The sequence below is a fragment of the Temnothorax longispinosus genome, chromosome 3 (genome assembly GCF_030848805.1).
Source record: "Temnothorax longispinosus isolate EJ_2023e chromosome 3, Tlon_JGU_v1, whole genome shotgun sequence".
Taxonomy (NCBI): domain Eukaryota; kingdom Metazoa; phylum Arthropoda; class Insecta; order Hymenoptera; family Formicidae; genus Temnothorax; species Temnothorax longispinosus.
The window spans coordinates 18,211,398-18,226,303 of record NC_092360.1 but is presented as its reverse complement, the minus strand read 5'-3'; the positions used below and the strand labels follow the sequence as shown (position 1 = coordinate 18,226,303).

The 14,906-nt window shown below is 35.3% G+C and overlaps 1 protein-coding gene across 1 annotated transcript; it reads left to right on the top strand.

The window, feature by feature from the left end:
• Positions 1-8,539: 8,539 nt before the first annotated feature.
• Positions 8,540-12,421, top strand: LOC139810115 (uncharacterized). Its single transcript, XM_071773434.1, has 7 exons — positions 8,540-8,603; positions 8,728-8,766; positions 10,382-10,546; positions 10,712-10,903; positions 11,278-11,504; positions 11,587-11,749; positions 11,842-12,421. Exons 1-7 carry the CDS (start codon positions 8,540-8,542, stop codon positions 12,012-12,014), a joined length of 1,023 nt encoding a protein of 340 aa, XP_071629535.1. The 3' UTR covers positions 12,015-12,421.
• The last annotated feature ends 2,485 nt before the right edge of the window (positions 12,422-14,906 follow it).

Genomic DNA, 14,906 nt, shown 5'->3' with positions numbered 1-14,906 from the left:
ATTATATCCAATTTCTTTTGTATAGATACATGAAAATATGAAATAATTCTCCTAAAGGCTTCCATTGCTCCTGATCTGTGACCTGCAGTTTACGAGAGCCTAAAAGACAATGATAGCTCCGCAGTCAATGCTGCTATTTATACTCCTTTCCCTGTCCGTCACCTGGCTACCCCGAAAATGGCTCGTTCTAATTGGCTGCCCTCCCCCACCCCATTCTCCCCCCCCACTACGTTACCCCCTCCCATGTACATGTGCCGGTTCGTTCATTGAATTCGAACGTTAGAATTTTATTACGTTTTACAGGTTTACATTTTATTACATTTTCATTACTTTTAATTTCGCAAGACGGAGCCTGCGTCTCTGTTCGTCCATAGATATCGTTTCCCATCCTTCAGACACCGTTGAAACCGTACGGAAAAATGGATTGTCCAACATGCCAAAAATTATGTTGGATATTTCAAGAGGCAGCTGTTTAATTATATCCAATTTTTTTGGTATAGATACATCAAAATAAGAAATAATTCTCCTAAAGGCTTTCATTGATCCTGATCTGTGACCTGTGGCTTACGAGAGCCTAAAAGACAATGATAGCTCCGCAGTCGATGCTGCTATTTATACTCCTTTCCCTCTCCGTCACGTGACTACCTCGAAAATGGCGCGTTCTGATTAGCTGCCCTCCCCAAACTTTAAAGGTGGAAGCACATAAAATTGCAGGAGCCATGACCAGAATGCAGAAGCCATATGCGCATGCGCTGTGGTATCTGTAGAGCTCTAGAAATACCATAGCGCATGCGCATATGGCTTCTGCATTCTGCTCAAGGCTCCTGCAATTTTATGTGCTTCCACCTTAAGGCTCCTGGATGGTCAGCCGAGAACTCCGCGTTGACGGTGGCGACACGGTTGTCGCGGTAGCCGCGGTAGGAATAAGAACTTTGTCGCACGACTCTTACAGAGTATCGCATGATAAGATGGTGCGATTCCGAGCTGAGCACATCCCCCTCCACTTATGCACACAGGCATGCTCTGTCTCCGTGTGACGACGCGCGCTCGGCTAAGTTCGACGCGTCGTGCGAGCGAGAGAATATCCTTCCCTCCTTTTCTCGCTCTAACAGAGTATCGCATGATGAGTAAACACAGAATCTGATAAAATAGATTATCGACGAAACTAATGAGAGCATATTATCAAAAACATGAAGCGTAATATTAAGTGTTGTTATGTAAATGATCTTTTATTATTATGAATAACATTAAAAATTGTCAAATTAAAAATTTTCCTATGCTCATTTCTCCGGCAAATCTGTATATAATAGTACATAATAGTATATGTATAATCATCACCTGTGATTATATATAAAATTCGCAAGGACCTTTGTTTCTACTTGCAAATAACAATGGCAATACGGAAAAGTTGTGGACACTAAAGTATGTTTCACTAAATTACGTACTAAAATGTTTTATTTTATCGCTGACACAAGGGAGTTCAGGATGGTGATCTGATCGATTTTAATAGTACTGTTTATATAGATAGCCCTCGATACAAACCGTCATTGACCGAAAAAAGAAAGCACACTTGTCAAACATTTTCCACAAAAATCGAAGTTAAAGATTCCCAAGCACTTAAATAGCCTGTAGCAGCGCGGCAGGACGTCTGACTGCTAATACGCTGGCCCGGGTTCGTTTCCCGGTGCTTCTTTTTATTTTTTTACTTTTTTTAATATATATAATAATTATATAATTATTCCGAGAACGAAAGAGCATGTAAAAAATAATTAGAAGTGTGTGTGTAATCGAATAATATGAATGTAATGATTTTTTACATAACGTTAAGAGTTTAATAAGGGAGGTGAGGAGAAGGATAATAATTAGTAACTAATTTTCCCTTACACAAATATATTTAGTCATACGGTGTGATTAATGGAGAATAGTATTATCTTACACCTTATAACAAATAAATTTTTGTTTCAACTTTCACAATTAATTGAAAAAATTATTGACGGGTCATTTCGATTTTCTTTCTCATCCTCTTCGGAATCGTCTTGTGCCCAAAACGCGTGCGTTCCTGTATTATGTCGTGTTCGAATGTTATAAAGAAAATCAATACATTTTGACTATAAATTAAATTATTTTTTACATGCTCCTTTGTTCTTGAAATAATTAAATAATTATTACTTTGTAATAAAAAGAAAAAAAATAAAAAAATAAAAGGAAGCACCAGGGAACGAACCCGGCCCAGCGTCTTAGCAGGCAAACGCCGTACCGCGCTGCCACACACCATTTCAGGATTGAACGTTACTGCACGGGTATATATGGTACGCTGAAATCCTTTTTTGTTTATAACTTTGCAACGAATGCTTAGTATCAACTAATATCTTATCTATATACTCTGAGGTTCTCCCCTTGCAGACTATTAAAGTATCGTGCACATCTGCGCTTTTCGACGTGTACCCTCTTTTTCAGATCGCCGGGCCACGTCGAGAAAGCAATCTAGCAGCCTCGACGCATCAGAGTCAGAGCGAGAAGGAGGGAATGATATTCTCTCTCTCGCTCGCTCGCACGGCGCGCCGAACTTAGCCGAGCGCGCATCGTCACGGACACGGTCGTCACGGAGACAGAGCATCTCTGTGTGCGTACGCAGCTGACATGTTACCGACATGTCAAGAATCGTGCAGCGCCTCACGCCTGCAAACCAATGAACTATAAGGCGTGGATTGGCGTGGAAAATGACATGTTGACAAGCCTATTTTGTTGTGCGTGCTATTTCTTTATTATTCGCTCTGTGCTTGTGCTCTAACGTTTAACGTATTCGTGAAAGTCGTAAAATTGGCCGAAAAGTAAGATTTGCACGCGGAAGAAACGTTTTCACCTCCTTTCGATAGTCGTTAAACGGCTGTTTTTCCCGTATGTTTAGGCTTCGTTTTATGGCTGTTTGTTTATTGTCGAGGGAAAAGGGTAGTTTTCGGCCAATTTCGGAAGTGTTCTGAAACGATCTATAGTGATGTTTTATTGAAATGTCTCTTTATTTGAAAATGGCATGCACAACAAAATTGGGTGTTTTCCTCGCCTCAATAGTGAGAATTCAATATGGCCGCGGTGACCATCCAGGAGCCTTAATGTAAGCTGCCCTCAAACTTTAATAGTAAGTAAGTATGTTTTATGAGCAGAGAGAAATAGAAAAGAAATATTATATAAAAATAGCTCTCAAAATGCTTTATTGGAAAGTTATAGAAAAAGTTGAAATATTGAAAAAATAATAAGGGTTTTGCCATACGTGTGACACGCCATTCGATTATGTTTATCTATCTGTTTTTTCTATTCTGCAAGCTTACTATTTAAAATTATGAAAATAATTAAAGGTAATCATAAAAACTTGTATGAATATTAGTAACGAAAGCAGTACCTTATGTAGAACATTATCTCAAAATGCCGCGAGTTTTTACAAACGAAGAACACACCGATATTTATTTTGTGTATGGTTTATGTGCAGGGAATCTGAGGACTTCCGTTTATCAATGATTCAAGTGAAATTATTTCTTATACATTTCGTATTTTTGGTATAAACTAATAAAGCATTTTGGGACCTATATTTATATAACATTTCTTTTTATTTCTGCTCATAGAACATACTGCTAGTATGGAAAAACCTGGGACACTCTGTATATTGCAGAGGGTATAGAGAAAAGAGCAATAATGTTCATGTAAAATTGTTTCTTTGACAGTTTGTATTTATGCTATAAACAAATAAAGCATTTTGGGACCTATATTTATATAACATTTTTTCTTATTTCTGCTCATAGAAGATACTGCTAGTTTGAAAAAAACCTGGAACACTTTGTATATTGCAGAGAGTATAAAAAAAAGAGAGCAATAATAATTAATCTGTTATGACAAAGGACTTATTGTAAGAAAATCGACATAAATCTTTGCTTGATTCTTACGGTTATGAAAAAATGAGACGCACAGAAAGATATTTAAGGACGCAAAGTTATATATAATACTGCTAGGAATAAAAGAAAAATAACAAGTACAATGCGCGTACTAATTTATTTTTGTTATTACTACTGCTATTTAAATTTTTTTATTTATTTACATTTATTTTTATTCAAAAACTACGATATGCTATTTACATTTATTTTTTATATCCATTTATGTTTATTCAAAAGCTACAATATGCTACTTACATTCATTTTTTATTTACATTTATTTTTCTTCAAAGGCGCAGATTACTTGTTTTATCTCTATAGTAGGTGCATGTGCGTAATCGGCGAGGCTGAACCGGATCTACCTTAATAACCCTACCATTTCGTTCATTGAATTTGAACGTCAGTATAAACACCAGATGACTTTTTGGAGGACTTAAAACTCATCTTTCTTGAGAGCTCTTTAAGATTTTCCTAAAGCTGTAAAATTGACATCTTTTTGATACTTTGCATGTAAGAGATAACTTTCAGAGCACCTTTGAAAGATGACTTTTTGTCACTTAGAGAAGTTGTCCAATTGATATCTTTTAGATTCAATCTAAAGTTATCGTTAAAAAAAGATGACTTTCGGAGCACTTTTTCAAAATGACTTTTTTGAGATGTTAAAAAATGCTTTTTAAAGACATCTTTTGTAAGTTATCTTCAAGAAATCTCTGTAAGACATCGATTAGAGAACTTTTGTTGGTTAACAAATGCAGTTTCCCCGCGCTTTTTTATTATGCCATACGCCTTAATAGCTATCGCATATTATATTCATGAATAACGTTTTTTCTATATATTATACATATATGTGCTTGATAAATATTTTGGTAAGTACATTTTTTAGTAAATTATTTCAATTATTAACGCATCATCGCGTATGGTGTGCATGAATAATCACATTGATGCATTCTAACCTGTACGAATAATTTTTATAATTATTAATTACCAATCTTATAATAATGTACTTATATTAATGTCTTATAATTTATAATAATTTTATAATTAATAAGCATTTTTTATAAATCGTACTATAATTATAATTTACAGTTAAACATTAGGAACGAAAAACTCAGTCATCATCAAGCAGCGCGAGCGCACTGATTGTCAGGTGAATTTCATTGTATATTAATTACTCAAAGTCGTTTTTCAAAATGTTATTGCTCTTCCGTGTTTTATAGGGTGTCGACAACGTTCCCACCACGTTCCCGATACTTCTTTGGACACGTGTTAATGTTTGCTGCTACTTTTGGGCAACGGTTCGTGCTACCTGGGTAGTATATTTATTCATTTAACCATCCATATGATTTAGTAATAAATAAGCTATAAACCTAAAATTTTAATTGAGTATAATAGGCCTTATTATTTTCAAAATGTCGGAGAGAAAACCATATTTAGAACTTTCAGATAAGCAAAAAACAAGACGTCTTGATAAAGCTTTTGAAAATAGTATAAATGAATTACTTTATGCAAATAAAAATAGATTGAAATCAAATACCGTATTAGAATCAGTAGCTTCAAACAGTAATCCTCAAGCAGATTTATCTCGTGTTTTTCGTTTTGATAATCTTCAGTCTAGCAGTTATTGTAGTAATTTAGTTTCAGAAAGTGAAAGTAATTGTGCAAATAATGTGCAAATTCCTGAGGGTAGTGAGGATCTTGATAATTATTCTTTTAACAGTGATGATTTTAGTTTCGTTAATGATGATTCAGATAGCGATTTTCAAGCCGTAATGGGAATTCTGATGTCTCAGATGATGAGTTAGAATATTTTGATTTAGGTAATAACAATGTAGGTCCAGATTTTAGAGTAGATAATGTAGACAAAGAATCAGATTTAAATAATAAATAGGTTGCCGGCCAATAACGAGCAATGTTAGACGTTAAAATTCAAAATTTATTAATGTAACATTACAAATGGTACGTTTCGGCAACACTGTGCCTTCCTCAGCCAATTTAACAATTAATTGAAATGCCACGAATCATGTGTCAAGAGTAACAAATTTCCACATCGAAATTAACATACAGATAACATTGAGATCTAAATTATTACATACTGATGAAGTCCTTAAAGTATTGGCAAGGTGTATACTTGCTGAACAAAAATTCGGAATCGTTGTGTATCAATCTTAATTAAACGTCGAATGATAAAATCCATGATTAATTCCTCAGTCGGCAGTGAGAACGAATCGAGTCAATCTGTGATTTTTTGTCCGTCACAATCAGATTTAAGATATTTTTTTATATCATTGGGCTATAACATACCAAATTAGACAGAATGCTCTTACTAATTTGCTTCATGGTTTAAAAAAATATGGACATGATGATCTGCCTAGCGATGCAAGAACTCTTTTGCATACTCTAAAAAAAAACTACAGTTTTTTCTGTTGGATCAGGTTTGTATTCACATTACGGCTTGAAAAAAGGATTACTCGATCAGTTGAAATGTTTTGAGCGAAACAAAATCCCAAAAGACATCGCTCTACATCTAAATATTGATGGTTTGCCCCTTTCGAAAAGTTCTCCGAGCCAAGTATGGCCAATTCTTGTAAAAATAGTAAATTATCCTTATGCTACTTGTGATCCGTTTGCAATAGGTATTTTTCATGGCAATCGTAAACCAGAAGATGTAAATTTATTTTTACAGCCTACAATTATGGAGTATTTAGAATTAAGTAATACTGGCTTTATTTTTAATAATCAGCGGTATAGGGTGTTTATTAAGTTGTTCGCTGCAGATACAGTTGCAAGGAATCAGATTTTGTGTTTTTTTCCACACAATAGTAGGTGTGGTAAATGTATACAAGTAGGCAAAACAGTACAGCATAGACGAGTCTTTTTGGAAAATGATTCACCTTTAAGAACTGATAATAATTTTAGGATAGATGTTCCGAATGAGTATGAAAATTTATTATCTCCTCTTGAAGGTATTGGGAATGAGTTTGACAAATCAAGTTCCTCTTGATCCGATGCATTTGCTTGATGAAGGAGTAGGAAAGAAACATCTTAAGCTTTTGTTAAACCTATATGGTAATAGCAGTGAAGATGCTTTGAAAAGAATTAAAAACATAAATGATCAATACATTTCTTTTAAAGAATGGGTACCATGCGAATTTGTACGAAAAACACGTACTTTAAATGAGTTAAATAGATTCAAAGCAACTGAATTGCGAATGGCTATTTTGTATACAGCACCAGTTGTATTTCAAAATACCATACCCAATGAATTAATGCTTCACTTCAATGTATTAAATTGTGCATTACGTATACTATATGATGCAAATGAGTGCATAAAAAACAATCAGTATGCTAAAGATTTATTAATTTATTATGTAGATTGTATGAAAAATTTTTACGGAGACCAGCATATAGTTTACAATGTGCACAATTTAATCCGTCTTCCTGATGATGTTTTGCGATTTGGACCATTAGATGGTTTTAGTGTGATAGATTTTGAAAATCATTTACAAGTTATAAAAAAATTAGTAAGGAAAGGTTCGTATGTTTTAACTCAGATTATGAATAGGATAAATGAGAAATCACAACTTGGGACTAATGTCAAACATCATTCTATTCCTGAAGGTCGTCCAGTTTTGAAACAAAGCATCGTACAACAACTCCTTGAAGGCTGTACAAGACCTCATAGGGCTATTGAATTTCTAATTTTGTTTTGACAATCGCAAAACCAAATAATTGTTGTTATCTCACAGATAGAAGCGTCATTGTAATTAGAAATATCTGTTTTTTTTAATGAAAGACCAGATTCTTGGGCATAAGTATATTGATTGTGTTAGTATCGATAATTATCCAATAGATTCTCGTTTAATAAATGTATGCAAGGCAAAGACTCTCTCTAATGAACTTCAAGTATGGCCCGTTAAAGCTATTTTTAAAAAAGGATTTCGAATCTTCTCGTGTGGATACTTTTATATTTTTCCTCTTCTTCATTGCAAACCTTAAATTTTTTAATAATTTTTAATAATTTTTAATAATTTACATATTCCACATAAGTGTCTCTTAAATAAATGTGTTAAGGCCTGTGTCCACGATGTTAGAACTTGGTCCGAAATCTTGGACGGAGAAAGAATTAACCAATCACATTTGAACAATTCGGCCATTTGACCATTGCGATTAGTCAATTCTTTCTCTGTCCGAGGTCTCTCGGACCAAGTTCTAGTACAATTGTATAGACACAGACCTTTATACAATAAATAAAATACTCATAACGCCAGTTACAAATTGATTTAATAAGACCTTTTTCAATTTTGAAGAAAATCATGAAACGTTATCAATTATATTAAAAAATAAAGGTATATATATATTTATTAAGATAAATATATAAATAATATAAATATATAAATATTGTATTGGTAGAACAAATTATCTTTAAAAAACATTCGTTTTATATTTCAAATCTTAATAATTTTGCAAAGTCTATGTAAATCAACAAAGAAAAACAATATAAATAGTCTATCCATATTTTTGAGACCTTTTTCAGGTACTGTACTGTTGTCACTGTGACCGGAGCGATTGATCTTGCATTAATAAAATACGCATAAGTATATAATTAACTATCATTAGCAATGTCATCAAAAAGAAAAAGTGCAGTAGAAAATACATGCGTGAGAGAACATCTCAAAAGGACTAGTAAGTTTTGATCAATTTAATAAGTGACTGTTGATATTCGTTCTAATGTAATTGTAGTATAACATTGTAATCTAAACCTATAATAATGTATTATTGGAAGTTAATATTTAACGTTTACTTGCAGAACCTGGTAATAGTGGAAAAGTAAAACCTGCAAAAACAGGTATTTATTTATCTCAAGCTCCATTAGTAAAAACCGGTACATCGAAAATTCTACCTGCTGACAAAAGAAGAGCGTTAGCAAATAATTTATTAAACAAACCAGATAGCAGTATAGTCCCAAAACAATTTTTCGAGAAGTACTCTTTTGAACAAGAGAGGATTGTTAAATGATAAAACAAATACTCCAGACTTACATGCAAATCAACAAATTCAAGAAAAAGGTACGTAAAATAAATCTTTCTAAAAGTTATTGGCCTATGTTCTGAATCGTCTTTTATCGATAAAAATAAAAATGCCTGTAAAAGATCTTTTCAGCTAATAAGAATCCTTCTAAATCCAATTTTAGTGGCACTTTTATTGATTAAAGAGGATTCAGAATACTGACCGTTGTTGCCAGACGACGCATACAATTTTCAATAATAAGGATTTATTATACACACCTTAAAATTATAAAAATCAATTTTTTCATCTTTGATTTCTATTCAAAATAATCTGTTGATATGAATATGTTCAATTTTACTACCCATAAACCTGTAGAACGTTATTTATAAATTTACTAGCTGCCCCGGCGAACTTCGTACCGCCTAACAGTAATGAATGTAGTGATAAGACCACGCAAATAGTCCCACTCTCTCCCTCTCTCTTTCTCTCTTCCTCTCTCTCCCCCCTCCCCTCCCCCCTCTCTCCCCCTTTCTCCCCTCTCCCCCTCCCCCCCCTCACTCTTTCTCTCTTTTCCCCTCTCTCCCCCTCTCTCCCTCTTTCTCTCTCTCCCCCTCTCTTTCTCTCTCTCTCCCCCTCCCTCTCTCCCCCTCCCCTCTCTTCCTCTCCTCTCTCTCCCTCTCTCTCTTTATCCCCCTCTCTTTCTCTCTCTCTTTCCCCCTCCCTCTCTCCTTTTCTCTCTCTCTCCCCCCTCCCTCTATGTATTTTTTCTATGTATTGGATATCTTTCTAGATTAATTTTTTTTTTACGTGAATTTTTTCGATATTTTATTAGTTATTCTGCCATTCCGAAAAATTCTACCCCTATTTCATATACTTGTGGTAAAAATTCGGCCCAGCCGTTCTTGAGTTATAAGTGGTGTAACTAACCCGACTTTGTTTTATATATAAAGATTTGTATGTTTTCTTTTGCTTTAAAAGATCTTTGTTTTGACAATGATATTATAGATAATAATCAAGTATTGAATTAGTAAATTATAGCGGGGAGCACACACTTTTGTATAACGCATAATGCGTAAGCAAAAGAAAATTGATTGGTCCATACACATGTGCATAAGAAAATAGACCAATCAATTTTCTTATGCTTACGCATTATGCGTTATGCAGAAGTGTGTGCTCCCCGCTTTAGACTTACATCTATTCATTTTAAAGTTATATTTAAATAACAACAATCAAGATCACTCTCTAGTATTGCAAAAGGATTTTGATAAATGTTAAATTTCTATGAAATCCGAAAATTTGAAAAAAAATTTTAAGGAATACGTCAAGTTATAAGTGCATATAGTGTACATTTAATGTCAAATTAAAGGTGTATAGTGTACAGCTAATGTAAACTAGGTCTCTCTTTAGATATATGCCTACATAGATCTCTTTAATCCAATGTATTTTTAAAATAGCTTTCAGTGTACAAGGACTACCATCCGGCTTTTTCAGTACAGATATCCAACAAGAAAACTGTTCCACTATAGTTATTAATGGTCAACGATTGGATTTGCGAAAGATTCCGATTATTGATGATCAACAGCAAATGCTGAATAATATAGTATCGAATAATGAAACAGGTAAAGGGCACATCTCAATTTCGTAATAATAGATTTTATTTTTAAATACTTTTTTTATCGCCACCAATGTCGTACTTTAAGAATCAGCAGAAGAATTCTCTGATGCTGAGGATGTTCAGGATGCTGAGGATTCTTTACGAAGCGATGATGGACACTAAAATACAGAAGACATTGAAGATGGTAGATCTGATGAACGTGAAGATGAAAACGTTGATGGTGAAAATGAGCATCACGACAATAACAATTATCAAAACAACAATGAGAATGAAGAGTTTCGTGCTCCTCATAATAATCAAAATGAAACTCAGAGCTTGCTGGATTTTGAGCAACTGGATCACGACATAGATCATTGTTGTCGTAAGTAAACTCTATCAATTCTATAAATTTGTTATTCTACATAAATTTTGTTTTATATATTTATTAATGAAAACAATATTTACAATTTTTTATTTTATATGAATCAAATCTATATAATATGACATTTTTACAGTACGTTTGTAATATATAATATATAATTAAATTTGAAAATTTATTACCTGTTTCTTAAAAAAATTATAATTGTAATATTTATAATAAGAACTATTATGATCTTCTTGAACAATCTACTTATTAACCTGCTATTGACAAACTTACAAATTGTTTAAGAAGACCATAAAGTTATTTATAATTTATCTCATTGAACACATGAAGATCAATTAAACAAATATAACTAATTTAGTATTTTATTACAGTTTCTTGCCGAGAAATACTCTTAATGCTACTTAAAAAAGTGGATCAACTGTTATTGATAATGAAAAATGGGCCACAAAAAAATAATAATAACAATAATCCACAAAATGAACAAATAGCAGGGACATTTGATCAACTTCAAATGTTACCGATAAAAGAAGTTGAACAATTGCTTTTATTCGACCAAAACTTAGTAAATCCTCTCCACCGACAAATGAGATCACAATTTGTAATAAATTATTTATTTAAAATAATTAACCTATTTATGTTATAATTTTATTTACAAATTTTAATAATTTATCATGTTTCAGGAAGCAAAAATGGTTGCTGTTGGAGGAGATACTTTCGACAAAGCTATCAAAAGAATTTTGTCGGTAATTATGACTGATGAGTTGGCAGGCAAATGTACTTGGATCATCAGAAAAGCTGGCAAGACCAAGATTTCAAATTGCAATTTTCCTAAAATAATAAGTGGTGAATCACACCCATTTTTTTATTTTAAATAATTTTTTAACTCTATATACATATCTACAATTATATTTTATTTATATAAATTTTATTTTTAGTTTACATCACCAAAAAATATAGCATTACTGATGAAATAGTAAAAAAGCGGATACAACTTTGGCTGCAAAAATATGGTGACCGCATAAAGCTTAAAGAAGAACAAGCTCGAAAGGATGAAGAACATCGCCAAAAAGAAATTGAGGAAGAACGACGATTATTTAACCAAGCATAATCAAGTTAAAAAAAGAATAACCAAATTAATAGTTCATATATTAACAAAGTACAAAGATCTAGATCATTAGATAATATAATATTTTAAGTTGCAATTTTGTATTTCTATCAATGGGCGCATTTAGAAGTATAATCGCTCACCGGGCTCTTGCATCGAATTGACGTAAATTTTTAGTTTTAAAGGAATGAGCGGTTGTGCTTCTGAACGCGACCAATGTTACTTCACTGTCAAAATGTGATATGCAATAATTAATCGTAAGACTTTTACGTAATTATTTTATTAAAACGTTCTGTTTATAAGTTTATAAAACAAGTTCTTTTAAATTTTAGATTCTATAAAATTAATGTATTTACATATAATGACTGTTTATTTTTGCTAATAAACAAGAGTTGAATAAATCAGGAAGAAATGCGACAGAATTGGATTTACTAATTGTTTAAAACAGAATACATTTTTCTGTTTTATACAATTTTTTATTCTAATTCTGTTTCATTTCTTTCTGTTTTATTCGATTTTTTCTAAAAATTATAAAAATTAATTGAACCTAACCCTAACCTAACCTATATGAAGGACAACCTACGAAGGACAACCTAAAGGTCTCTTTTAGTTCTCTTAATGTTGACTTTTAGATAACTTTCGAAAGAGGTTTCAAAAATCAAAAGTGCTCATTAGGATATCTGAAAGACCACTTTTGAGATGGACATTGGACATCTTTTAGTTACACTTAAAGTCCTCTTTTGGATATTTTGAAAGACATCTTTTATCTTTCAAAAGTAATCTTAAAGAGCACTTAAAGAGGACCTTTTGTTTACAAGTTGCCGTTTTACAGGTTTTACATTTAATTGCGTACTCCGGAGCCTGCGTCTCCGTTCGTCCATAGTTATCGTTTGCCATTCTTCAGACACCGTTGAAACCGACCGGTGAGACCGATTGTCCAACATGCCAAAAATTATGTTGGATATTTCAAGAGGCAGCTGTTTAATTTGTGACGACAATGACGATGTCCTCACGGTCTCGCCGGCCGTAGAGGAGCGCCCCGTCGCTTTATTCACTAAAGATCTCTTTCTAAATCGCGATGATACTTTTCTCCGAAACCCAGATGGTAGCTCGACTGAATAGTTTTATTTTTTAAATGTTGGGCGCCAGGTGCGTTTCTTCACACCACGATATACGAAATCGCAGTATTCTCAAGCGTGGGTTTCTTTGATTAATCGCGGTTGGAAGAGGAGAGGGAGCGTAGCGCAATCAACACACCCGAGTAACAAGGAACATAAAGTTATATTTTATTTAATGCAGATTACAAGTGGAAGGAGGTAGGCGAGTTCCACGGCGAACAAGCAGAATCCGGGCACGCGCCACGTGTCACCCCACGAGCGCGATACTCATTCCGTCGCTGAACTGCACAGCAATCCCGGTCGAATTCGTACAAGACTATTCCCCGACATAAGTTGCAGCGAATTTTACCCGGACGATCAAAACGCGAAATACTCGAAAACGTTACTGCTAACAAGCGCACGAGGTCCCACGTACTTTTATCACTAACGCAATTTCCTTACAATCTACCGCGACAGAGCTGGGGATCTTCACTCCTCACGAGACGCACGAATGGACTCACCCGTAAACGCGACACAATCGTGAGCCATTAATCCCGATGAAACGCACGGACATTCACTTATAATTAGCACGAACTTAACCGGCAACGATAACCACGGGACTCTCACACGCGCGAGAGCAACCTCCCGAAACTACGGCACGGTTAAGCAAACGACGATTACGAAATCACACGCAACGAAATTACACGCAACGCAATTACCTGCAACGAAATTACACGCAACGAAATGACACGCACGCTGACTGTCGGCGACCGTATGTCCGCATCCCCGAGACAGGCACTCGTTATCACTTTTTCGTACGGGCCCTCCCGCGATATGGTACTCGGTATTGTTCAAGTTACGGCGGATTTCATCGATTCTCGCGGCACAACCCGACTCCCGGGAGGGCCTTAGTATCCCAACGATCTTATTTTGGGGAGGCTGAGCAGTGGCCTTACAATTGATTCCTCGTTCCGGCAGCTCGTCGTTCGGCTCGCAGGGCTGGATGGTACCGGGATGGCGGCTCGCACGACAGTGGCGTTCCTTCGGCCCGGCGGGACCACGCTGGGCCCGCGCGCGCCGGTTTCCCTAGTGTAGGTATTTGGTACCGCAGGAAGTCGATTATGCCTCCGGGTATCGGCCTACTACCGACGTCTTGACGAGAGGAATCGAGGAATAATTACACACTCGATTACTGCTGATAAAATAATACTTTATTGCAGACCACGCAACAGCTACGAGAGTCAGTACAAATCTAACGGTCGTCGTAACTCAGTTCTGCCAACCTCGTAACTCTCAACCTCTCTTGCTAGCGCAGGAGAGGGGGCTGACCAATCGGAAGGGAGACAGATATGCTGCTTCCTACCAGAGAGAAACCTGAGAGCGGCCACCGGGATCATTCCGTTCCAGCGGACGTATACTGACGCGCCGCCTGAGAAAGTGGACGTCAACTACGTCGTTACGCTCGGTAACGGTACACGCATGGTTCGTGTCCGTGCTATGGTTCGTGTCCGAACTACTCAGATGGAAGGGATATGCCAGTCGGCTGACTCGATACTCGGCAAGCTTCGAGCGGGGAGAGAAGGGCAGACATACGATCTGCTGTCTCCTTCTCGCTTGAGCTGTGACGTAGCTGCTTAGCACGCGCCGGCTATGCCACGATGCCATGCATTTCGGGTATCGCTCCTCGCGTCTCGCCGAATGCCGAGTCTCGCGTTGGCAAATCGACGATGCGCTATACCCGCTATATACGTTACATTTGCTTGTATATATTTGAAATTTATAAATATAAAGATTGCAA